The sequence below is a fragment of the Harpia harpyja genome, chromosome 14, assembly GCF_026419915.1.
Source record: "Harpia harpyja isolate bHarHar1 chromosome 14, bHarHar1 primary haplotype, whole genome shotgun sequence".
Classification (NCBI taxonomy): domain Eukaryota; kingdom Metazoa; phylum Chordata; class Aves; order Accipitriformes; family Accipitridae; genus Harpia; species Harpia harpyja.
In genome coordinates, this window is record NC_068953.1 from 13,958,059 (window position 1) to 13,984,649 (window position 26,591).

The 26,591-nt window shown below is 43.6% G+C and overlaps 1 protein-coding gene across 1 annotated transcript; it reads left to right on the top strand.

Moving 5' to 3' along the window:
- Nucleotides 1-10,081: 10,081 nt before the first annotated feature.
- On the top strand, nucleotides 10,082-26,042 carry LOC128150611 (myosin heavy chain, skeletal muscle, adult-like). Its single transcript, XM_052806952.1, has 38 exons — nucleotides 10,082-10,318; nucleotides 10,405-10,548; nucleotides 10,642-10,798; nucleotides 12,416-12,443; nucleotides 12,540-12,651; nucleotides 12,745-12,837; nucleotides 12,968-13,031; nucleotides 13,124-13,222; nucleotides 13,329-13,432; nucleotides 13,532-13,670; nucleotides 14,341-14,459; nucleotides 14,577-14,726; nucleotides 15,544-15,714; nucleotides 16,064-16,373; nucleotides 16,528-16,595; nucleotides 17,383-17,470; nucleotides 17,565-17,682; nucleotides 18,020-18,143; nucleotides 18,226-18,362; nucleotides 18,467-18,722; nucleotides 19,498-19,740; nucleotides 19,972-20,148; nucleotides 20,235-20,380; nucleotides 20,468-20,558; nucleotides 20,648-21,037; nucleotides 21,190-21,316; nucleotides 21,496-21,614; nucleotides 22,049-22,245; nucleotides 22,658-22,841; nucleotides 22,928-23,093; nucleotides 23,265-23,389; nucleotides 23,550-23,858; nucleotides 23,959-24,162; nucleotides 24,432-24,557; nucleotides 24,652-24,822; nucleotides 24,909-25,013; nucleotides 25,158-25,253; nucleotides 25,872-26,042. Exons 1-38 carry the CDS (start codon nucleotides 10,112-10,114, stop codon nucleotides 26,025-26,027), a joined length of 5,820 nt encoding a protein of 1,939 aa, XP_052662912.1. The 5' UTR covers nucleotides 10,082-10,111; the 3' UTR covers nucleotides 26,028-26,042.
- Nucleotides 26,043-26,591: the final 549 nt, after the last annotated feature.

Below are 26,591 nucleotides of genomic sequence, written 5' to 3' on the forward strand. Positions count from 1 at the left end.
CTGATTGTAATGCCCAATTTTGTGTTTGATTTCTGGAGACTACAGGCTGTACATGACTGTAATGTATTGCCAAAAACTTGAAACTGATTGCTATCCTCAGCTTAACAATAGGTTTTGATTAGTTCTCTTGAACCCTGCAATCAATGGAGTTGTATTTTGTTAAAAGACTGTGACTGGGGAGGAGATGGGAAAGCCTTGTCCTGCCTGCTTCACTGTGGTTCAGGTGAAGTCTTCTGAAGGGAAGACTGGCCCTTATCTGGTAGCACTTAAACAGGACAGGAAGATGAGAGCTAACTTCCAGAGTGAAGGGATGAACAGAGGTACAAGAAAGAGATCTGAACATAGGGGCCTGCAGCAGACTGCTCAGAATAGAAGGGGGCAGGCACACAGTCAGGTCTCAAAAGTATCAGCTAGAAGGATGACCAAAAGAAGGGAAAGGTTTGCAGAGCTTGCTGAACCCAGACAGCTAAAAATTCCACAGCTGAAACTAATACTGGAGAAAAGGACCTGCTCCAGAAGGACAGAAAGGGCAGGGAGAATTTTTTATTACATGCTTTCTTACTCTGACTTTTTTTTTTTTTTAAAAATGAAAGACCTAGGCCTCTCATCTGTAACTGTTGGTCTAACGAGGTTCTTCTTCTGGCTGCCCAGGTCCTTTCTCCTCTGAGATTAGCAGAGGTTCTGTCAGAGGTACTCTTGACACCTCAGCAAAATTTACAAGTTATTATTTGATTATACTGTTTTAGTAAAAGGGACAAGGTACAAAATCAGTGGCATAAATTTATGCTGCCATGTGTAGGGAAGAACTGCAGTTAGCCTATGAAAAGAAGCAACATCCTAACATGAAAGGCATCAGTAAAGATCAGCTGTTACAATTTTTTAGTGATAAACCTTCCAGTGTTGTTTTCCATAAGCATATATTAGAACACGAATATATTTTGAGCACTCTTAGCAAAGGAATTTAACAGTATTAGACACAGACCTTACACTTACCGTGTACTTCTGCTATGGAAACCTAGCTGTTTCTTGCAATGGGCACATTTGAATAGTATGAGCATGAGATGTGGGTGTCCAGTGACACCACAGGCAGCCCAGACACAGCTCCTTCTCTAACATGGCTCTCCAGAGAAGTGGGGAGGGAATGAATCATGACCTGCCAATCAGCAGTGCCCTGTGCTGTTCAGAAGTCAGGACTGTTCTGGTGTTGCTTCCCTCAGATCTGCCATTCACCTTCAGCAAGATTTTCTGGAATTTGTGGTATTCTGATAGTGGTATGAGATGATGACATTTCCAACCATGCAACGTGGACAACAACCTTCCAAACACATGGTCCGAATATGATTCTGTTTGTATACATATAAGACAATGAATGTAGTTATGGCATGATAAGAAAGCACTGTTGGCTGCATTTTCTCTGCAGAAAGCTCTTGGAGTCCAGTCTCTCAGTGAGGGAGTCACAAAGAAACACTGAAATAAGAAAATGTTATGCAGAAAGCCAGTGGAAAAATGACATTTCACAGAAAGACAGACTGAGTTTCAGCAAGGATTTCTCATTTCCCTGAACTGCTTTTTGACTTTATTGCAATGAAGTTAGGTGCCAGGACAAGTTCTCACCGGGTGGGACTGCACAGACTGCACTGCACTGCACTCCCACATATCATTAATACAGAACACATTGTCCTCCAAAGTGTTGTGTGTGTAAGAAGTGTGGGGCTGCAGCAGTCTTGCAAATCTGCATGAAAGGGGACAGGATTTCATCACAATTCTCAACTTTCATCTCCAAAGGACACAGCTCCTCTTGGGATTTTTGCTCTTTGAGACTGAAAAAAATGGTAAAGAGAAGACTGTTATTCAGCAATTAAAGAACGCTCCACTCCATTCTGAAATGAATGATGCTGTAATGAGTTTGCCTCTTGGATTCCTATACGTGCAACAGCTGAGATTAGCTCAAGCCCCTTCCATTCCAGCAAAACTTTTGCTGTATCATCTCATATACCGTGCACCCACATTACTGCACCTTCTCTCTCCACCGCCTGTCCCTCCATAGAGGCTCCTTACTCATTTCTTCTTCCTGTCTTTACATCCCCTATCCTGCATTACCCCACCTCAGTTTCCCCACTGATCAGTATGTCTCATTCTTCTTGTCCTCACTCACCTGACCACGACCTCTCCTTGGTGGGATGTCCCTCACACTACATGCTAGCCCTTTCCCTGCCCACACACAGGGTGGGACAGGCACACATGCACTGCACCTTTGCTCTCCCAGCTGCACCTGTGCTTAGTTCATGCAGGTCCATGATCTGTCAGAAAGCAGCACATCCATGCAGACATTCCTGGTTCCTCCCATGGCCCTGAGTACCTCTCAGTTCCTGGTCAGGGCATCAGGGACCCCGATCACCTGAGGAGGAGCAGGTGAAATGACCTGTCCCCAGGCACAGGAGACACTGCTATCTGTGTAGGCACCTGAGCCTGCTCTCCAGGCCATCGATCCACAGGAGGAGGTTTCCTACCAGAGCAGAAGCTGAGCAGTTCTGAGCTCTCTCCAACCTCCCAGAGCTCACTAGCAGGGGTTGTTTGCTTTATCCTGTGAGCTTCACGCTGAGTGGGAGATAAGTAGATCACTTGGAGTCATGCTTTTAATCTTCATCTAGTGGCAGTAGTAATGTACTCCTCTATAACCAATTTCACTCTGCAATGCATCTTGTTATCCCCCAAATCTCTTTCTACCTGCATCTATCCCATACCATGCCACTGTGTAAGCAATAAAATCTTGCAAGGCATAGATCAGAGGACATGTATGTTCATCGTATAAGTACAATCAGTGTTATGTTGGGATCTACTAATGCTTATTGACTTGAATGAATTCTCTCCAAAGATACAACCAGTAAGAAATAAATGCCACAGCAGCCAATCTTCAGGAAAAGTTGCATGACAGAACTCAGGAGTCACAATTTCTCAGTACAAGGCATGATGCTACCTAACTTTTGAAAGTTCCTTTATGCTGGAATGAACCTATATTCTAGGACTTCCTAATTTACTGCCCACTGAGCAGATGCCCTAGTGGATAAACAAATCTCTCCAAGATGTCTGAAATTGTTGGGACTGTACTGGAAAACCTAGTTAAAAAGTGGAAGCTAGTGAGACTGCTAAAGGTATTTGATGAGCATATAAGAATTATAAATTGCACAGAATTTCACTGCTGCACCACAATGAAAGAAGAAATGGGACCTCACAATTTATTCTCTACTCTTCTGGAATTTGCCAGCTGCCACAGAACAACCTGTTTATAGTAAGATTTAACCTAGAGAAGATGCAAAGACCTTCTTAGCTGAATGCAAGAAATCAGCAGTGTTCCTCTTCAATCACTTCTTTCAAGTTGTAAATCAGAATGGATGAGTAGTATATGAAGACCTGGGGCCTGCGATCACTCTTTTCCTAGGTTTATTTTTGGTAGGAGGTTCTGACACCTGAACAAGAGCCATGAGGTTTCTTCCACTAATGATCCCATTAAACTCATAGATAAAGTTAATGAAGAAGGTAGCACACTTCCAGGCTGTGAAATTTCCTTCCACACAGGAATGTTATAAATGCAAATCTCCAGTTCACAATGCAAATCTAAATGTAAAACTCATTGTGAGATCTTGCCTGGCCGTAGGCTGGAAATCTGTGTCTATGTACATATTTTCACTTTGACTATGGTGTGTTGCTATGTATTCTCTCTCTCTCTCTGTCTGCTAACACAGAGCCTGATGGAGGAGAAGTCATATCTTAAGGGCTGGCAGAGACTGAGGCAGCTGCCTCATCTCTTTCTCAAGATGGTTCTATTTTCAGCATGCCTGAGTCTCTTCTCCATTGGAAATGTCAGCACTGCAGCACCTTGCCCACGCCACATTGCTGAGCAGGACATTCTGTACCCAGGGACTGCTCTTACTCTGCCTCTTCTCTTTTTGATTGTGCTGTGGTTTGCTTTCCCCTGCAGTGGAGTCCAGCCCTGCAGAGACAGTAACAGTACTGGGAGAAAGTTAGTGGTGGGCATGATCTATTTAATTTTTCTTTTTGCATTAAGGCATTGTTGCTTCTTTCAGCAGATCCTTTATGAAGAGCTAGCATTCAAATAGCTGCCTTTCATAGATATTTCAGAAAGATAGAAAAGCAAATGTTGTGTAGCCCAGAAGCTTTTCACACTCATATGAGTGGCTAGATGATTAAACACTATGATTTTCTTTGCAGGAGTTTCCTGTCCTATGGAACATGGGCTTTCAAGGATAGACTGCCTGCAAGCTTTCATTAATATCACTATTAGTCTCTAGAAAGAACTGTTAGAGGATATGGTTACAAGTGATAATCGTACACAGACATTCTCACTGGCAAAGAAGCAATGAACTTTTTTCCTCTTAGTCTCTTTTACATGTATTGTCTTCTGATCTCTTTTCTTTTTGCAACATCTTCAAATCTAATCCAAGTGGCAAAGGCCTTTCCTTCTAAATCTGTACTGGGAATTCATGTCTATCTTGTGATCGACATCACATGCTCTGTCACAGCTGCCATTGATGTCAATCATTTTTTCTTGCTTAAAATATATGCATCTTAACAGCATCTGTGGAAAAGCAGGGAAATTTTGGTTGATGAGAACTGGAAAAAGAATATTGTATGATATTACAGTTTTCAAATGAAATGTTAAATGTTAAATATGTCTTATTTATCTTCACAATTAGCAAAAGCCTTTAATTACTCTTCGCTCCAGCAGGACTTACTGAATTTACACTGACATTCATTTTGTTGGCACTGAATTTTTTAATGCCAAGCACTTAGCAGTTTACTGTTCAACCCTGTTGAACATCTATATCCTTGATGTGCCTGATAAATTAGCAATCACCTTAATTGTACAACCCAACTAACAGAAAAATAGACAAGTGCACTAGGTGTAGTCTGTAAGGACACCTCAAAGATGGGTACGCTTTTGAAGTGTCGTGGTTTAACCCCAGCAAACAACTAAGCACCACGCAGCTGCTCACTGACTCCCCCCCCCAGTGGGATGGGGGAGAAAATCGGGAAAAGAAGTAAAACTCGTGGGTTGAGATAAGAACAGTTTAATAGAACAGAAAAGAAGAAACTAATAATGATAATGATAACACTAATAAAATGACAACAGTAATAATAAAAGGATTGGAATATACAAATGATGCGCGGTGCAATTGCTCACCACCCGCCGATTGACACCCAGCTAGTCCCCAAGCGGCGATTCCCCGCCCCCACTCCCCCCATTTTCTATACTAGATGTGACATCACATGGTATGGAGTACCCCATTGGCCACTTTGAGTCAGCTGCCCTGGCTCTGTCCTGTGTCAACTTCTTGTGCCCTTCCAGCTTTCTCGCTGCCTGGGCATAAGAAGCTGAAAAATCCTTGACTTTAGACTAAACACTACTTAGCAATAACTGAAAACATCAGCGTTATCAACATTCTTTGCATACTGAACTCAAAACATAGCATCATACCAGCTACTAGGAAGACAATTAACTCTATCCCAGCTGAAACCAGGACATGAAGAAATTTTTTAATTAGAAATTTAAGGAAAAAGACAAACCCCTATGATTGCAATCATATGATGAATTTTGGAAATTTTTTTGAATCTTCCTAAATGTGTTTTAATACCAATTTCTTGCCATGATATTTTAAACTCTCAGTTATAAAGCAGAGCTTGAGAGAACAAACAGTAAAAAGAGCTCAGTTGAAAGTTGAGTTCCCATTTAACAACAGCTTGTTCCTTTTTGAGCAGTAATCTTCACCTATATGCACTCTGCACACTACTAGCAATTGGTTCCAGAGACTTCTGCCTATGTAGGACCTATGAAGGGTCTTAAACACTTCATTTTAACAGCTTTCTAGATCTACTGTGATGGTAGTCCATTTACTGGATGGACACTTCTAAGCCAGCCCAGTTCTTGTGGAAATCTCCCAGTGCTCCCATGTAAGCAAGGTTCCTTTGTCTCCTAATCAGATGATTCTAGGCCTTCTTTGCCTGTGAGGGTGGAGTTCACAACCTGTAATCCCAGAGCAAGGAGAACAGACAGGAAATATCCACTTTTTGGGGTGTGTGTCAGGAACACAGTATCTCAGTGAGTTCCTGAAAATTTCTGTCAAGACACAGATGAAAGGGCTGAAGAATTTGCTGATATGTGTTCACATCAAATCATTCAAGCAGATGCCCTTACACTACTTCTGATTAGTTCCTTAGTCTTATGCTGAAGTTACACCCATCTCACTCAATGCATGTTCAACTTCTAGTGCTCATCATAAGTTTAAACCACAAATCAAATGGACTTATTTTTTTGCAAAGCCTAGTTGCCAGACAATTTAGATGCACACAGTGTGTGGTTCCTACGTGATGCAAAATAGCAACTGTGATCCACGAGTCTTCTGCTCACAACCAACTACAATCCCTGGAAATATGCTCTTACATACTGGTGATTGTTCCAACACTGCTCAGGTCCTTCCTGCAGGAGATAAGAGATGCTTCTCCTGCTTGTAAAGGAACAGAGAATAACCTTTCTACACGCCTCCTTTCTTCCCTGGTAATACTTAGATATTTTAGAGCAAGAACTCACATATTAAAAAAAACCCAAACTTGTTTCAGTTGCGTTTTTCTCCTCTGGCACGCATCTGTCCATTTTCAATTATACTTCTTCTGCTGATTATCTCTTGTCTAGGCAAAACATGGACAGCTTTGATGTCTTCATTTTATTTAAGTAAAAAATGCATAGTGAAGTCCTCATAGCCATACTTTATAGACAACAAGGTTAAGCTTGCTCATGAAGAAGAAACACTACTTCTTCTTTTCAGGATACTTAGGAACTAAACTATTTCTGCAAATTCCTAATTGTACATTTGGGAACTCTGAACTTATGTTAAGGCTAGCCTTTCTGAAAGTCTTCTGCAAGCTAAGGCAGGATGTGAAAGTAAAAACATTAATTGGTCCAAGTTGTAGTACTGTCAGTAACAGAGTTGTTGTCTCCAAGAAGCTACTGAAGGTTTTGGATCTGCTTATGCACAGCTCCAGAAGAGTGAACCATGCAGTTCCCCATCTGACAGCCTGGATTTTAAAACATGTATGTTCATTCTCTGTGGGCTAGTCTGCTCAACGAAGTAGACCATGTTACTTGCATGGTCCTTCCTTTTAGTCCTGTAGAGCTCTTAGTACTAGTTATATTGTCTTTGATACTTCATAGCCCTATTGACTAGCTGATCTAAAACCTCCGTTTGATGACCTACTGTGTTGTTTAGGCAGTGGGGAAGGAGTTACAGAGATGGGCAAGTGAGGAAAAATCCCTCTTTTTCCATTTTATGGGCTGTCTCATAGGAAACGTTACCATTCTCTGACTCTAAGATCACTTTCAAAAAATGTTTTAGTTTCTAACACTAGCTTATGTGGGCAGAGCAGCTCCTATACCCAAGCCCTCCATCCTAAAAGCACTGCTGAGTGACTGTCCACACCTGGAGACACCTCAACTCACTGGCTGCTTCCCTTTCAAACTAGACGTTCCCTCGGCTGACTGCATGCCCAGAGCTGCCTGGCCATGTGCCTCACTCCTGCTTGTTACACAGCTGGGTCAACATCCTAGACAACACAACAGCAAAACCCCAGAAGAGGTCTATTGAGAAGATTGGCTTTGTCGTTGGCCACTGGGAAGTCAAAGATTTTCAGTCCCCAAGCTGAGGGGAGAAAGCCCCCAGCTGTCACAACATGGGAGAGGCCTCAGCCATCCCTTGCTCTTCTTGCATGGTCTTCTTAACCCCGGGCTCTGAGCTGCCAAGACCTTTCTGTCCCCTCCTCAGCCAGGACCGATAGCCACTGGGCTGCTGGACACCACGTGGCACCCCAGCACGCCGGGGACTCAGCTGCAAGAGCCCCTCAGAGCAACGTCTGCTGGCCCCATGCTGGGGAGCACAGTTGCGCTCTGGGTCCCGCTGGAGGGAGGTGCCCCCGCCAGCACCCCTTGGTGCCTGGTCCCCAGAGAGGCAGGACTTCAGATGCACCCCTGCGCTCACCATTCCCCACTGGCTGGCTCTGGGGTCCTCCTGGGCAAGGTGCAGAGTGTTTCCATCAGCCTTCCCATGTCCTGAGCATGGAGCTGAGCAGTGAGCTCTGGGTTTGGGCTCCAAAAAAGTGGGCACTGCAGTGCTGCAGCCCTCCTTGGAATGGGCTTTACAAGCACAGGACATTGCCTGATGCTGGATATTACATCAGATTGATGCACCATTTTTCTAACTCTGCCCCCATGTTATCCACTGAGCTCTTTTAATAACCCAAATGCCAATGACCAGAAGAATGTGTTTAGATCTGACACAACTTAAAGCAGCTCAGGTAAGAGTTGTTACATATTTCCTCCGGCTGAACTCTGTAAATCAGGAATTTCACCTTTTTGCTCAACTGAAAACACTTCCTTTTTTACAGACATGGGGATGCTGTGATTTTTAGCTGTTAAAATCAGAAGGTACCTTTTGTTCTTATATGTTATATAGTAGATACCACAACAATTTCCAACTCCTTGTTCATTGTTAGGGACATGCAGAATGTCTTTAGATACCTCACCTTTCTGGGAAATTTAATATCTTTTAAATATAATGTACCTTTATATTTATCTTTATATTATCTTTATATCCATCAGCATCTGTATTTATCTCACGACCCTGGAAATCATCTCAAGCACTCTGTACATGAGCATTTCAAGAGCTGATATATTGTCCCTGCAGGAATCTGAGCTACATTAGGTTTCTGGTTTTCTATTTTCAAGAAAAACACCTTGGTTTTAGTCACAATGAATTGTAGGTTTTGGTATACAGTTATTTTTCAAGTATTTCTTTATAAACCTAACAACATCATGTGAAGAAGATAAATGCTGCCACCTGCATTGTATAGTTTAAATTGTTGCAGCACTGTATACCAATCTCTCTTGGATGGATCAGAAAGTGACCCAGAATATGTCAGCATAATCCGTAAGTCCTGCATCCAAGTTCTCTAAGTGCCTTAACTGACCGAGATTCCCTCCTTAATTGTCTTGTCAAATTATTTATAGTAGCTATAGCCACATAGTTGGTAAGATATAAAAAATTTCTAATTATATCTAGTCAAATCAAAGGACAATTATGTCTTTAGGTAAGTCTGCCAAACAATGCTTTGCCAAAGAAGGTTGGCCAAAAATGCTTTGACCGAAGAAAGAGGAAGAATCCAGAGCATCTGCATACCAGATTCTATAAAATCTCGTTGGGGCTATTTTCCTTGCTCTCACTGAAAGTTTCAAGGTAAGTGTATGGGTTCTGTAGAATTGCAGAGAATGAGCAATTTCTTTTTATCTTGCATATCTCATTGCATTCTGATTGCTTCTGATAACCAGAAGGGTGGGCTTGGTTCTGATAGCTGGAATTTTCAATCTGATTTCTATGACGTCTTTTTATTTCTAACTTAAAATTTATCTCTGGAATACTATGGAACATAAGAAGAAAGTTACCAACTTGTTAATAACTAGCGACTGACTTAGCATCTCTGATGTCACGACAGGCAACACTGTAAGTTATTAACTGTTAGTTCAATTACATTGAGGTAATTTTACTATATTCATGCCCCATTTTTTGTATTCATACTCATTGCAGAAAAGATTGGACTGAGCCTGATAGGATGTATAAAGTGTGAAAGTAAGTAAATTCACTTTCCACAGATCTTGGGCAATGGAAGGACTTCTTGGAGACTCATTGCTGATAATTAAGGGCAACAGAAGAGAGAGATTTGCTTTAGGTTTAGTTCTTCAGTATACCAATAGTAAAATTGCAAAACACCTAGCAGTATGATAATATTGCAAAATTGTAATCAATATTAAAAACTCTGTTCATACTTAGAAGACTAAAATTATTTAGAATGCTGTCTCAAGTGGGATGTAAGTACTTACGTGTTCAAATCAAAACTACCTTTCAAAAGGTGTTATTGAAAATGACTGGAAAGATAGCAACTGTAAGAAATTTCATCACTGGCACAGAAAACTATTGTCTAACTGATAGAAAATGTCTTCTTTCCCACTCAGAGTCTTCTGCTGACGTGTCTTCAGTAAAGTGCAGACATGACTTCTCCAGACTCTGAGATGGCTGCTTTTGGGGAGGCAGCTGCTTACCTCCGAAAGTCAGAAAAGGAGAGAATCGAGGCCCAGAACAAGCCTTTTGATGCCAAGACATCCGTCTTTGTGGCCCATCCTAAAGAATCCTTTGTGAAAGGGACAATCCAGAGCAGGGAATCGGGGAAGGTCACTGTCAAGACTGAAGGTGGAGAGGTGAGGAAAATGCAAGGCTTGAGAACATAATTTGATTCCCACTCTGGGCTCTTAGCTGACATATATCAGTCTCTCTTCCTTGGCAGACTCTGACCGTGAAGGAAGATCAGGTCTTCCCCATGAACCCTCCCAAGTACGATAAAGTCGAGGACATGGCCATGATGACCCACCTCCACGAACCCGCTGTGCTGTACAACCTCAAAGAGCGTTATGCAGCCTGGATGATCTACGTAAGTAGCAGCAGCAGTCTTCCTCTGGGTTGCTAGGAGGAACTGCTCTGCCAGGCTAAGTGGAAGCCAACGTGCTATCTCCCTTCCTCGCAGACCTACTCGGGTCTCTTCTGCGTCACTGTCAACCCCTACAAGTGGCTGCCGGTGTACAACCCGGAGGTGGTGTTGGCCTACCGAGGCAAGAAGCGCCAGGAGGCCCCTCCACACATCTTCTCCATCTCTGACAATGCCTATCAGTTCATGTTAAATGGTGAGTTGCTTGATATTCCTTCAAATGACATTGCAGCATGTAATTCAGGAAAAATCTTCCTTTTCTTTGCAGAATATCTTTGAATATATGGAGTCATGTTTACATCATTTATGTCATCTGAGTAAACTAGAATGCTCATCTTTAAATGAGATAAATAGCACAGAAAGCACACTGGGAATGCTGTAGAGGGAAGTCTAGAAATTAGGTTTTGTAACTGTGGAGTAAAAAGTCTGATGGAAAGCAGAATTAGCAGTGTTACAGAAGTGTTGGTGCTCTATCTTAACAAAAAGCATGGAATCAAACATTACTAACATAATATCCATATCAGAAAGTAAGAAAGAATCACTGTAAATTGAAGTTCCAAATCCAAATAAGTGCACTATCAGTGCTTTTTTACCGTCTTAGAACTGCAAATGATAAGAGGTTGTCAGATGAAGGAGGGAGAGCCTAAAAGGCAGGAGATGCAATGGAAAATGGAAGATTGGCAGAACGGTTAGCTAAGAAATGGCTGTTACTTCTCAAGAATTAGATCTCAAGAGGAAGATCTCAGACTTACAATGAATAATGATACAGAAATTTTGGCTCGGTGCTCATTAGGGCAGAAGAAAACAAAATGAACTTTAGTAATTACTTGGGGGAAAAAAAAGAGAGAGATTAAAAAGGGCAATAGTTCCATGATATCATATTCAGTTAAAAAATGGAACATTGACATCTTGAATAATGCAGTCAGTTCTAGTTTTCTCATGTTAAAAAAGGAGATAGTGGACCTGAAATGTTCACCAACGGACAAAACAATATTCATAGGCGTGAAATAAATTCACTATGAATAACAATTAAGTAGATAAAGACACTGATGACAGAGAAGAGAAAACTGAGGGGATATATGACAGAAATTTGTAAAATCAAGAGTTGTATAGAAATCAAGGGTTGTATAGAAAGCAGAATCAGAATCAATTCTTTCCTTCTGTCTAACATTTGAACAGCTAGGAAGCATCAAAGCAATTGTCAGTTGAAACATTTTTTAAAAAAGCAAAGGGAATGACAAATTGCATACAAGATACTTAAGTCCTGGATATTCTATATTAAAGAAAATCATATGTCCTAGAGGTCTATTTCAATGACTAAAGTAAGGAGATGAATTCATGCAAAGTCTACCCAAACCATTGCATACAATGATACTATGCCTGGCTCAGAAAATCCTTGAACTCAGGAGGGACTATGGTCTGATCTCAGAAGGCTCTTGGGTCCCCAGAAAGTGTAAATTCATTTCACATTGTTTTAGTCACTTTAATCATACTGACATTACAAAGTAATATTTGGTTTTGGTTCTTTCTTATACACAGAAATATTGATCTTGATTTCAGGAGAATCATATTTTTAAAAAACTAATATATTTTATCTTACATCCATATCCAAATAAGAGTTTATTTTTTTATTGGGGGAACTTAAAAAAATCTTGAAAGGGGTTCAGTGACATGTTTCCAGGGCATTTTAAGTGGGAATTGACTATCTAGTCTGCTTGCACTTTAACAAAGCTTCAGTTCACAGTTAATCTCATAGATTTTTATTTCTCTGCAATTGAGGAGCACTAAGAAAACTCTTTCTGTCTTTTCACAGATCGTGAGAACCAGTCAATCCTCATCACGTATGTACATCCTTCCTCAGGTCCCCATGGGGCTGGCTGGTGCTGGGGACCTTCTGCCTGACCACATGCTCTCTGCTTCTACCTTTGGTTTGACAGCGGAGAATCTGGTGCAGGGAAGACTGTGAACACAAAGCGTGTCATCCAGTACTTTGCAACAATTGCAGCAAGTGGGGAGAAGAAGAAGGAAGAGCAGGCTGGCAAGATGCGGGTAAATTAATAGATACTGTCTTGAATCAAAGCTTTCCTCTGTTCCTGACATGATTTTTGCAAATGAAAACCTGCAATAATTATCATCCTGCAGGGAACGCTTGAGGATCAAATCATCAGCGCCAACCCACTGCTGGAGGCCTTTGGAAATGCCAAGACTGTGAGGAATGACAACTCCTCACGCTTTGTAAGTTGTGGCTTTGGACAAAATCTCTCCCTCTCATTACAAGATAAGTGATGGCCCTAGCAGTATTCCACATAAAGGAGATGTCAAAAGAACCCATCCAGGCTGAAATGCTGCTGCTTCTCCTTAACAGGGCAAATTCATCAGAATCCACTTTGGAGCTACAGGCAAACTGGCTTCTGCTGACATTGAAACTTGTAAGAGACTCTCCTGGCCTGATCCCACTCCTTCCTAAAGACCCACCTCCATGTGCCTTCCTGTGCCTAACTCTTTCTACCTTCCTTGACAGATCTGCTGGAGAAGTCCAGAGTCACTTTCCAGCTCAAGGCAGAAAGAAGCTACCACATATTTTATCAAATCACGTCCAACAAGAAGCCAGAGCTAATTGGTAGGAGGGATCATTATGTCTTTTTGAGGATGATCACTGAGCAACAGTTCTCTCTATTACCTGGTTGGCAAAACTAAGCCTGTGCCTTGCCTCTTCCTGCTTTCAGACATGCTCCTCATCACCACCAACCCTTATGATTTCCACTATGTGAGTCAAGGTGAGGTCACTGTTCCCAGTATCGATGACCAGGAGGAGCTCATGGCTACAGATGTAAGTAACACAGGAAAAAGGTACCTACTGTACATGTCTTGAAGGTGATATAGGTGACCTACTAAGGACACGTATTTGAATTCATTGTTTCAACTGCAGAGTGCCATTGACATCCTGGGCTTCACTGCTGATGAGAAGACTGCCATCTACAAGCTGACAGGGGCTGTCATGCACTATGGGAACCTGAAATTCAAGCAGAAACAACGAGAGGAGCAGGCAGAGCCGGATGGCACAGAAGGTTCTTAGCAACTGACCTTTTAATAAAGAAATAAGTTTTGGGAAATACATGTTTTTAGACAGGAAAAATGCTATAGCTTAATAAAGTGAAAACTAAATAATGTTTCTTTTAATGTCCATGAAGCTGTGAAGCTGATTCTCCGATCCCTGGCCTATCTTGCTGAATGGTACCCCTGCAGTCAGCTTTTTGATGGGCTAGTTCCATGTATTTTTCCATTTAGCATGCAGAGGGTTTTGACAAACTCTTTTGAAGAGGAAGCTTCCCTAGTTTCATACATAGACTCTAGAATAATTTCTGGCATGCACATACTTCTGCTATTGGCAGTGCAGACCATGGCCTATTTAAATATAAGAGCTTTCTTAGATCTTGACTAAGATGCCGAGTTTTAATCTTCATGTATTTTTAAAGTGAAAGTTATTAAAAGCATTGCTTCAGTTTATAAATTTAGTTAAAATACTCAAGGAAAGGTTTCTTACTGATAACTACTTGCAAAAAAATACCAATATTGGCTTTCACAGGTTTCCTGTATTCAATATACTTGTTGTGATACTAGATTCAAAGATTTGCAGTCAAGAATTTTGAATAGTGGTGTCATTTCTGAGACAGCTATCACTCAATTTCCAGTCCTTGTCCAATGACCAATTTTTTCCTTGTCTCTCTTGTCTTCCAGTTGCTGACAAGGCTGCCTACCTAATGGGTCTGAACTCAGCTGACCTGCTCAAAGCCATGTGTTGTCCTCGAGTCAAAGTTGGGAATGAATTTGTGACCAAAGGTCAAACTGTGGAACAGGTAAAATAATCGGTTACTACGAATACGTAGTTATACCTCAGAATTTCTCTTCAGACAGTCAAAATTCCTTAAAATTTCTCTGTGCAGTAACTTTTCTGTATTTCCCCTTTGCTTTAGGTGCACAATGCTGTAGGTGCTCTGGCAAAAGCTGTCTATGAGAGGATGTTCTTGTGGATGGTTGTTCGTATCAACCAACAGCTGGATACCAAGCAACCCAGACAGTACTTCATTGGTGTCCTGGACATTGCCGGCTTTGAGATCTTCGATGTAAGGAACAAGGATTTCACAACAGCTTCATGGAAGGGACAATGGGTGTTAAGAAAATTCTAAGACTTCTTTCATGAAGAGTCAGATTGTTTGTAAAAAATACAGTCATCAAGAGATCTCACTATTGAAGAGATTGGCCTTTTCAACAGTTAGATCTTAACAGGAAAGAAACTAATACCATAGCATGCAAGAATATTAAGCTTAGTTAAAAGAAAAAAGGAAGAAATCTGTGACAAAGTTATATGGGCCAAAGGTGTGGAAAACATTGAAAGAGATTAGAAATGATCATGCTGTTGGTGGAAATTATTGAAAGAGGTTAGGAAATGCTCATGCTGCTGTTGAAAGAACCCCAAAAGCTTCCATACCAGTGCATGGAAATATCTAGAACCACTCTCTTAAGAACAGAAAAATGTTTGAGTAGCAAATTGAGGCAGTCTTCATTATTAGGGTGTTGGGAGAGCCAGAGTCTAGGAATAAATTTGTTCTAATAAGAGAAATTGTGCTGAAGTTATTTACTAAATTTTCTTTAGAATTAAGGGATTCCAAAGGGATAAGGGATAATTATCATAATTAAAGTACCCATATTATATGGAATGTTAACAAACAAACAAACAAATCACTACATTACAATGAATTAGAGGTCTTCTCTCTCTTCAGAATGCAAGTACAGTCCCACGGAAGTATTTCTGGGAGAACAGACAGGGAAGGGGCCTTGTATTTGTCTGAAGAGACACGTGAAGGGTCAGAACTACACAGGGAAAAGCCTTGTGGTGATAGCTGAACCTTGAAAACATTGCATCTTTTTTACATTTGGCAGTTCAATAGCTTTGAGCAGCTGTGCATCAACTTCACCAATGAGAAACTGCAACAGTTCTTCAACCACCACATGTTTGTGCTGGAGCAGGAGGAGTACAAGAAGGAAGGAATTGAATGGACATTCATTGACTTTGGGATGGACCTGGCTGCCTGCATTGAGCTGATTGAGAAGGTATCCTTCCTGTTCAGGTGCATTAATGTTGGAATTGTCCAGTTATTGAGTGATACATAAAAAATTTGTTTATGTCTGGATTAAAATGATAAATTTCAGTTATTACAGTGCTCTGTGTTTCTGTAATTTGTAATGTTGCCAGCAATGGTTAAAAGTGGTTCCACAAGTAAAGGTGAAACACCAAGGATGAAAAATGGTGAACCTCAGTTAATTTTCTGTGACACGGTGTCCAGAAAAGAACAGAAGCAACTTTATCTTCTGATTTGTTTCACAGCTTTCTGTCCTAACACTAGCATCTTTCCAACCAAGGAATCTGTTTCTCCCTCTTGTATGTGGTAATGTCTTCCAGCCCATGGGCATCTTCTCCATCCTGGAAGAGGAGTGCATGTTCCCCAAGGCAACTGATACCTCTTTCAAGAACAAGCTCTATGACCAGCACCTGGGCAAGTCCAGCAACTTCCAGAAGCCCAAGCCTACCAAAGGCAAGGCTGAGGCCCACTTCTCCCTGATACACTATGCTGGCACGGTGGACTACAACATCACTGGCTGGCTGGAGAAAAACAAGGACCCCCTGAATGAAACTGTCATTGGGTTGTACCAGAAATCATCTGTGAAGACACTGGCCTTACTCTTTGCCAACTATGGTGGAGCAGATGCAGGTCAGCTCTGTGAAAATTGTATTTTGAGTGTGGGATAATGTTGACACAGAATTAAAGCAGTAAACACTAAACATTTAAAGTTGTTTTGTGTTCTGTAGTCTCCAATATGCAATATCCATATTTTAATACTTTTTTTCTTTTCTTCCATTTGCAGAGGGTGGTGGCAAAAAGGGTGGGAAGAAGAAGGGTTCTTCTTTCCAGACTGTGTCAGCTCTTTTCCGGGTACGTACTGGTTTCCTCACTTTGTCTCTTTTTACTTGAAGAAAGGGAATTTAAAATGTGAAAAATGATGTTATAATTCTTGAAGTCCTATAGCAAAAGGATGAAGAAGATTATGTACTATAGGTAAATTTTCTTTCCCTTTAAATGATGGACTAGTTTCTTCTATTTTCAACATGGAATGATATTCTCTCATTAATATATCAAAAGGAAAACTCTTTCAAAGGGTTGAGGATTTGTCATTCATATCTTTTTTCATGCACCTCTGTTTTTTAAGCTAAATATGACATTGAAATAGGTCAATTTCTTTCAGCTATTGCACCGAGTTCAGAGTGTTTTACCAAATAGAGATTTTGGACTTCTGAATATTTTCAATATTCCTACCATGCACGATTAATAAGTAATGGAGTAGCTCTGAAGAACACAGAGGCTGGCTTTAACATTATCACATATAAATGCCTAACCAGTATATTGGTTCAGGAGGGCAAGCATAGGGAATTGTTTGTGACTTTCAAAGCAATGAGTCACAGGGCATCAAATGAGTTATATCCCAGGTTTTGTATATGATAAATTCTGATGACACAGTAACCAAATTATATTTCCTTTTAATAGTAATGGTCAACAGTGAAAGATGGATGAAGGCAAAAGCTTTTGTACATAAATATGGAAATTTTGCAATCTAATTTAAATCTGACAGACTATTAATTCCTTTCCATGGATGAAATATATGCAGATGCAGGGATGCAGATCTTTCATTTGTTTATCTAAACTTGACCTTGTAATCTCACAGGAGAATTTAAACAAGCTGATGACAAATCTACGCAGCACTCACCCCCATTTTGTACGATGCATCATCCCAAATGAAACTAAAACACCTGGTAAGGAGATCCAATAGGAAGAAAACTCAAGCCACAAAAGCTCTTCTCCTGAGCATCAGGCAATAGGGTAGTCACTAATGGTGGTATCTGTTAGGTGCCATGGAGCATGAGCTGGTGCTGCATCAGCTGCGATGCAATGGTGTGCTGGAAGGGATCAGAATTTGCAGGAAAGGATTCCCCAGCAGAGTCCTGTATGCTGACTTCAAGCAAAGGTAGGAGTGCTCCATCTTTCTCCCCATTCAGAACAAACTGTATAGCCTGAGTACCTTAAGAAACCTGAAACGTTATATTTCAAAAAGGACCTATGTAGTAACATAGACATGTTTTATTGTGAGTTATTGATTGATTTTATGTTGATGATCAGGACTCCCTTGGACTCTGAGGTAACAGTATGAAATCTTCACTGACACTATCTTGAAAGAATGGACTGTCTCTAATACATGACATTACTCGGTCAGACAGTCAGCTGTTGCTGAGAAGCCTGTGGCGTTCAGTTGCACTGGTGGTTCCAGTAATGTGGATTTCTTCATGTTCTGCTTTCTCCTACAGATACAGAGTACTTAATATAAGTGCTATTCCAGAAGGACAGTTCATGGACAGCAAGAAGGCTTCAGAGAAGCTTCTTGCATCCATTGATGTGGACCACACACAGTACAGATTTGGTCACACCAAGGTAGGAACAAGTCCTGTGTTCAAACACTGTGTGCCTCTGTTATGCACTGAGACTCATGTGCTACAATGTTCTGTTTCTTAAGGTGTTCTTCAAAGCTGGGCTGGTGGGTCTTCTGGAGGAGATGAGAGATGAGAAACTAGCAGAGATTATGACCAGGACACAAGCCAGGTGCAGGGGCTTCCTGATGAGAGTGGAGTATCGGAGAATGGTGGAGAGGAGGTAGGCATTTCTCACCCATGTATCATGTTCGCATGGGTCTTGGCTAATGGAGTCTAAATTCATTCAACACAAAGTACACAATAGCCATGTGAATTTTATTTCAGGGACTCAATCTTCTGTATCCAGTATAATGTTCGTGCATTCATGAATGTCAAGCACTGGCCCTGGATGAAGCTGTTCTTCAAGATCAAGCCCTTGCTGAAGAGTGCAGAATCTGAGAAGGAGATGGCCAACATGAAACAAGAGTTTGAGAAAATCAAGGAGGAGCTTGCAAAGTCTGAGGCAAAGAGGAAGGAGCTGGAGGAGAAAATGGTGACCTTACTGCAGGAGAAAAATGACCTGCAACTCCAAGTCCAGGCAGTGAGTATCACCATTCATTTGTCCCTGGGAAAAGAATATTACACAGTCAGAACGCTTCTTACCCTAAGCAGAGACTTGCAGGAAGCTGACTACCGTGCAGTAGAAAACAGTCTAAATCACACACTCTAAGGCACTCTAACACTGAGTAAACAGGCACTGGCAGGGGCATGGTGAGGCTCATGGCAGCCCCACATGAGACTCGGCATTCCTGCTGTCTGAGGAAAGAGCCATGTAACACTAGCCAACATGTAATCCACAGCAGAGAGCTCTGAGCTGGAAGGGAAGTACCTCCATCTACTCACCTTTCAAAGCAGTGTATCTGTCTAACAGAGTAAAGGCAAACCTGAGAAGGACCCACTTTCCTACGTCCAGCAATACTAGAAGGCCTTGATTACTTTCAGAAACATGGGTAGCTTCCATTCAAACTCAGTTAGGAAAAGGCCGTTTCTTCACACCAAACAAAACACTGCTTGCTCCACTAAATTATTCTCACAAAGCCTTTACTCCCCAAATATTATGAGGTTCATGATGAGTGAATTAAAAAGAAAAAGCTACCCTCTCTGTGAGGCATTTTTAGAGACACAAAAAGTCTGGAATCAATGTTGATTCCAGATGACAAGCTTTCCTGGTAGACACTGGGCAAGATCTTGCAGTTGCTGGAGGGGAAGGCCGGGTTCAGCCCCCATTTTAATGCACGCCTACTCAGTGATACAAAAGACAGAGCGGAGAAACTTCAAAACATTACAACTCATAAAAATTTGTGTCTCCTCACCAGGAAGCAGATAGCTTGGCTGATGCTGAGGAAAGATGTGACCAGCTCATCAAAACCAAAATCCAGCTGGAAGCCAAAATTAAGGAGGTGACTGAAAGGGCTGAAGATGAGGAGGAAATTAATGCCGAGCTGACAGCCAAGAAGAGAAAACTGGAGGATGAATGTTCAGAGCTGAAGAAAGATATTGATGACCTCGAGTTAACGCTGGCCAAAGTGGAGAAGGAAAAGCATGCCACTGAAAACAAGGTACACACACAGGGGGTCACATAAAGGGTGAAGGGACAGATGCCTCCCACATCAGCCTGGTATCCTCAGAACAAAGCTAGGTTTGGAACAGACCAGGAGCATCACAGCGGGGCGGCTAGGCAGCCCAAATGAAAAACAAGCTCCTGGCTAAGCACTGCAAAGTGAAAAGGTCACTGCACTAAGCAGTCAAGTCTTCTACACAGCCTTTTGGCACTTTCTTACAATCAACAGGTGAAAAACCTCACAGAGGAGATGGCAGCCCTGGACGAGACCATTGCCAAGCTGACAAAAGAGAAGAAAGCCCTCCAAGAGGCCCATCAGCAGACACTGGATGACCTGCAGGCAGAAGAGGACAAAGTCAATACGCTGACCAAAGCTAAAACCAAGCTGGAGCAGCAAGTGGATGACGTAAGCACATGTGCAGCTAAATGAAAAAGAAAAACTTGTAGAGGAAACCATAGCCAGCAGAGCACTGATGGTCTTGTTTATTTTAGCTGGAAGGGTCCCTGGAGCAAGAGAAGAAACTGCGCATGGACCTTGAGAGAGCTAAGAGGAAACTCGAAGGAGACCTGAAGCTGGCCTACGACAGCATAATGGATTTGGAAAATGATAAGCAGCAACTGGATGAGAAGCTGAAGAAGTAAGTGGGGCTGTGGGGCACCTGAGTGCTGGGCTGGTGCACCTGTCTTTTTTCTTTGAGCTCTAACATGGTTTGCTTTGCCCAAAGGAAAGACTTTGAAATCAGCCAGATCCAGAGCAAAATTGAGGATGAGCAAGCCCTGGGCATGCAATTACAGAAGAAGATCAAGGAGCTGCAGGCAAGTCTTTGTTCCTTCCCCTCTCTCACCCAGTCTCAGGTCAGGTAGGAGGAGGGCATGGGTGTGAAGGGTCCCCTAATGTTCCCCAGGCTCGTATTGAGGAACTGGAGGAGGAAATTGAGGCAGAGCGAACCTCTCGGGCAAAAGCAGAGAAGTATCGGGCTGACCTCTCGAGGGAGCTAGAGGAGATCAGCGAGCGCCTGGAAGAAGCAGGAGGGGCTACCGCAGCTCAGATTGAGATGAACAAGAAGCGTGAGGCAGAATTTCAGAAGATGCGCCGTGACCTCGAAGAGGCCACGCTGCAGCACGAAGCCACGGCTGCCGCCCTGCGGAAGAAGCACGCGGACAGCACAGCTGAGCTTGGGGAGCAGATCGACAACCTGCAACGAGTGAAGCAGAAGCTGGAGAAGGAGAAGAGTGAGCTGAAGATGGAGATTGACGACTTGGCCAGTAACATGGAGTCTGTCTCCAAAGCCAAGGTATAGAGTTGCAGTAGGACATGCTCACAGGGCCAAGGTATGGCACATAGGCTATGCCTACCAGCCACATTCTCATAAAAAAAATCCCTGCTGTGAGAATAAGGCAGAGTGCAGGTGTTCATCTCCTTTCCTTCCTTGTGTTTGCTATCTAGGCAAATCTGGAGAAGATGTGCCGCACTCTGGAGGATCAGCTGAGTGAGATTAAAACTAAGGAGGAGCAGAATCAGCGCATGATCAATGACCTCAATACTCAAAGAGCTCGTCTGCAGACAGAATCAGGTGAGACATCCTCTCTCCTGAGGGGTAATAGGAGGATCTGCGTGCCATGAGCATACCAGAGGGTGCAAAGTGACAACTGGTATAACCTCTCCAGGCCACTCCTGACTACACGGGTTTACAGGCAGAAACTGTCATATTATTAGTAGTCTAGTTGCCTTTTTTCACTTTACCCTTCCCAGGTGAATATTCACGCCAGGTGGAGGAAAAAGATGCTCTGATTTCTCAGCTGTCTAGGGGCAAGCAAGGATTTACCCAACAGATTGAGGAACTCAAGAGACATCTAGAGGAAGAAATAAAGGTCTGGAAGTACCCTACTGTCCACAACCTACATCATCCCTAAAAGCGTCCGGAGAATCCTGTCTGATCTTTCCCCAAACACACGTAGTACTGGAGGGAACACCAGTAATGCACATATCCCCACTCATAAGCTAGAGAGGGAAGGAAGTGTAATGATTGTCATGCTAGAGGAAGTCATCCACAAGGCTTTCATGAGATGCTGACGATACTCTCTAAGACAGGATTCAGACACATACGTCGAAACGTTCACAGGAACAGCAGATTACTGTCCCCAGAGCACCTGTCACTAACACATGCTGATCCTCCAGAATACACTGATGAAGGCTTCATCAGCTCCCAGCTTTGCATTTGCCTAACTGGAGTTTCATTCTAATTTTACTGTCAAGAGGCATCTCAAGACAAGTATTGAGGTTACCAATTCCAATGTCCCCACAGGCCAAGAACGCCCTGGCCCACGCCTTGCAGTCTGCTCGCCACGACTGTGACTTGCTCCGGGAACAGTATGACGAGGAGCAGGAAGCCAAGGGGGAGCTGCAGCGTGCCCTGTCCAAGGCCAACAGTGAAGTGGCCCAGTGGAGAACCAAATACGAGACGGATGCTATTCAGCGCACGGAGGAGCTGGAGGAAGCCAAGTACGTGAGGAATGTGGGATGTCGAGTGGCTGGAGAAGACTGAGACTGTCAAGGGAAACTGGAATCTCTGAGAGTGGGTTAGGACAAGGGTAGTACGAAGGCAGGGATATACTGTCTTTGTGGTAGAGGGGAGAGGGGGAGGGAGAGGAAAAGCATGCTGTGGAAAAAGTGCAGGTTGGAAGGACAAACGTAGCCTTTAGGGCTAGAAAGGCTTGGACAGGCCGAATACTCAGTAGGTGGTAGGACACAGAAGTGGTAGACCCTTTAGGCTGCATGCAACCTTGGAACAGAAAAAACACTGTGAAAAACACTAGGCTCAAAGCCCCCAAAGTGGCCAGCTGCCCTCTCATGAACAGTGCAAAATTGGCTACCCTCTAAGCTCTAACCCAGAGCTGTGCTTATCTCCTCCCAGGAAGAAGCTGGCACAGCGCCTGCAGAATGCAGAGGAACACGTCGAAGGTGTAAATGCCAAATGTGCTTCCCTGGAAAAGACAAAGCAGAGGCTGCAGAATGAAGTGGAGGACCTGATGATTGAAGTGGAGCGAGCGAATGCTGCCTGCGCAGCTCTGGATAAGAAGCAGAGGAACTTTGACAAGGTCTTTTGGGCTCCGGGCCTGGGGTTCCTGGGCAGAGCATCCCCTCCTGATTGCCACATCCACACTGAGGTCCTGTTTCTCTTCAGATCCTGGCAGAATGGAAGCAGAAGTACGAGGAAACGCAGGCTGAGCTGGAAGCCTCCCAGAAGGAGTCTCGGTCTCTCAGCACAGAGCTGTTTAAGATGAAGAATGCCTATGAGGAGTCCTTGGACCACCTGGAGACCCTGAAGCGTGAGAACAAGAACTTGCAGCGTAAGTCCCTGGCCCTCTGCTCCTGGCTGGGCTTTCTCACTATCCACCACTACCACCTTTCCGTATGGGTCTGTGCCTGCAGGTTGGCAAAGCTGCCTGTCACCTTGGTGTGGCAGGGCCCTTTGCATTCTGCTCTGTGCCTGACCATGCTGTTGGTCTTTGTTCCCACAGAGGAGATTTCCGACCTCACGGAGCAGATTGCCGAGGGAGGAAAGGCGATTCATGAGCTGGAGAAAGTCAAGAAGCAGATTGAGCAGGAGAAATCTGAACTCCAAGCCTCCCTGGAGGAAGCTGAGGTATACACAGTGCTAATAATTGGTGTCCAGACTGAAAGTATGGGAGTATTTATCTGCAGAGATGGCAGGAAAGCAAGCCTAGATTTTGTGAAGTACTGTATGAGAGATTACGAAGAAAGGAAGCAGTAGTTTAAGTCACTGTTCCTGCTGACTTGTCCAGGCCTCCCTGGAACATGAAGAGGGGAAGATCCTGCACCTCCAGCTTGAGCTCAACCAGGTGAAGTCTGAGATTGACAGGAAGATAGCAGAGAAAGATGAGGAGATTGACCAGATGAAGAGAAACCACCTCAGAATTGTGGAGTCCTTACAGAGCAGCCTGGATGCTGAGATAAGGAGCAGGAACGAAGCCCTGCGTCTCAAGAAGAAGATGGAGGGGGACCTGAATGAAATGGAGATCCAGCTGAGCCATGCCAACCGCGTGGCTGCAGAGGCACAAAAGAACCTGAGAAACACACAGGCAGTGCTCAAGGTCTGTTCAGCAAAGCTACAGAAAGAGAAGAGCCTTTGCTGATTTTTTTGGCACCCAAGCACACACTGCCACCTTGCAAATTCTCTTGCCTCTTTTACAGGATACGCAGATACACTTGGACGATGCTCTCAGGACACAAGAGGACCTGAAGGAGCAGGTGGCCATGGTGGAGCGCAGAGCAAACCTGTTGCAGGCTGAAGTTGAGGAGCTACGGGCAGCCCTGGAGCAGACGGAGCGGTCGAGGAAAGTGGCTGAGCAGGAGCTTCTGGATGCCACTGAACGTGTGCAGCTCCTCCATACCCAGGTCAGGCATGCTGCTGGAAACTAATCCCATTAACAAGGGACAACACAGAATGCGATTGCTATGCATCTTGCAAGTGATTACTATGTAAACACTTGAAGAGCTATGCTGTAATATGGCCAATCCAGCCAGCCACCCATGTCTGGTTTGCTGCTACGGCTCTAAAGAGGACTCTTGCATTAAAGACTTTCATAAACAATACTCACACTTTTAGCTCTTGATGTGGAGGCATGAGGTCTAAAAGTTCAAATCATGTCTTTCCTGTTGCACAGAACACCAGCTTGATCAACACCAAGAAGAAGCTGGAAACAGACATTGCCCAAATTCAGGGTGAAATGGAGGACACGATCCAGGAAGCCCGCAATGCCGAAGAGAAGGCCAAGAAGGCCATCACAGATGTGAGTCGGGGGCTCCTTTCACTGCTGATGGTGGATGTATAGTCCCCAGGATGTCTCCAGCCTGAAAATGGCTTTGACCTTTTGCTCTCATCAGGCGGCCATGATGGCAGAAGAGCTGAAGAAGGAGCAGGACACCAGCGCCCACCTGGAGAGGATGAAGAAGAACCTGGACCAGACGGTGAAGGACCTGCAGCACCGTCTGGATGAAGCCGAGCAGTTGGCCCTGAAGGGAGGCAAGAAGCAAATCCAGAAGCTGGAGGCCAGAGTGCGTGGGACTTTTATTTGTGCATGAGTGAGCATGTCACGTAAGTAGCCACCAGGGAAGCTCCAAAGATGGGGTGCTCATTGCAGGTGCGGGAGCTGGAAGGGGAGGTTGATGCTGAGCAGAAGCGCAGCGCTGAAGCCGTGAAGGGTGTGCGCAAGTACGAGAGGAGGGTGAAGGAGCTGACCTACCAGGTAGGGCAGGAGGCCCTCTTGGGCTGACAGGGTTTTCCTCACAGCAAGTCAGATTTTGTGCACACCATCCCCAAGGGGAACTGTTAACATCACATGATGCAGAACCAACAATTCATTCTCCTTCCTGCTTGCCAACCACTCTAGTCTGAGGAAGACCGTAAGAATATTCTCAGGCTGCAGGATCTGGTGGACAAGCTGCAAATGAAGGTGAAATCCTACAAGAGACAAGCTGAGGAGGCTGTAAGTATTGCTCGAAGAATGGGCAGGAGCCACCTTCCATTGGGGCAGCACGCTCATTGAGATGAGTATGAATAGCAGGAAAGGGGCATGAAAGAAACTCCCAAGACACAACAGTCTTGGCCTCTAAAACACAACATTTTACTGTCGTGTCATGAGGCCTTGCTGAGTTCTGGGCACCCTGCAGCGGTCAGTGATGAACTGAGGGAAATTCTGCAGCCTGTTTTATACAGGACGTCAGACTAAACAAACCCAGGGGCTACATCCACTGACTGAAGTTAACTGAAGTTCATGAATCTCTGCTAGTAACCAACAGCAGAAGGCTTCAGGGTCTTTCTCAACCTAATAAGTCGCACTGATAGCTGGGCAGCAAGTAGTGGGAGAATAAGTACACAAATGACAAATCCAAGTGACAAAATTGCTCCTCAAGAGTGACATAGTACTGGTGAAGCTTGTCACAGTGGGGTCCTGAATAAGGGAGGATGAGGAGGTCTGTGTGAGGTTACATGTAAGCAGTGGTGGGAGTGGGGTGGAAGAGCCACAGCCCTGCAAGGCCAGGGTGCAGGAGGAGTGACACCCCTGCCCTGGGCTCCTCACCATCGACTCCCTCTCCCTGCACAGGAGGAGCTGTCCAATGTCAATATCTCCAAGTTCCGCAAGATCCAGTATGAGCTGGAAGAAGCTGAGGAGCGGGCTGACATTGCAGAGTCGCAGGTCAACAAGCTCCGAGCAAAGAGTCGGGAGTTTCATGGCAAGAAGATAGGGGAGGAAGAGTGAGGATGTCATGAGGCAGCACAGTGACCCGAGAGATGCACAAAATGTGAACCTCTCAGTCGCTTTCTTCTGCAATGTGTCTTTGTAATTGTGTCTAGAGAATAAAGACCATAGAGTCCCTTGCATACAGAACATGAGTAGCTTCTTCTCAGTCTCTCTGTTTTGCTATTTTTGTCTCCCTATTTAGGTATGGGATCCCATTAAACTTTGGCTATAGCTGAATATGTAGCTTGGGTCCATTATCTGTCTGATGTGTAGCATATGCTTTTATTTCACACAATCAGTTGAAAGTATAAGTAATAATGTATTTTTCTTGCTAGGGAAAGGGCATGGAAGAGAACCAATTTACAACAGACAGAGCACTGTTTAGGTGCTTCACTGATACCCCAGTTATTGTATTTTTCTCCCCCCCATCTGGCTACTGCTCCCTTCACCTACACCTCTTGGCTCCAGAATTTCATAGTGCTGCTGGGCACTTCAGAGGGCCACATCATAACAATATTTTTTGGAGGGCAGGAAGAGAATGGAGAGTATTGGCAAATAATTTTTCCTTCATTTAGACCCTGA

What these genes read in the sequence shown, in the direction of transcription:
- LOC128150611 (XM_052806952.1), top strand. Translation starts at nt 10,112, where the DNA reads ATGACTTCTCCAGACTCTGAGATGGCTGCTTTTGGGGAGGCAGCTGCT. An exon ending in AGCAGGCTGGCAAGATGCGG is followed by an intron (nt 12,652 to 12,744) that starts GTAAATTAATAG and finishes ATCATCCTGCAG; the next exon opens with GGAACGCTTGAGGATCAAAT. An exon ending in TCCAGAAGCTGGAGGCCAGA is followed by an intron (nt 24,823 to 24,908) that starts GTGCGTGGGACT and finishes TGCTCATTGCAG; the next exon opens with GTGCGGGAGCTGGAAGGGGA.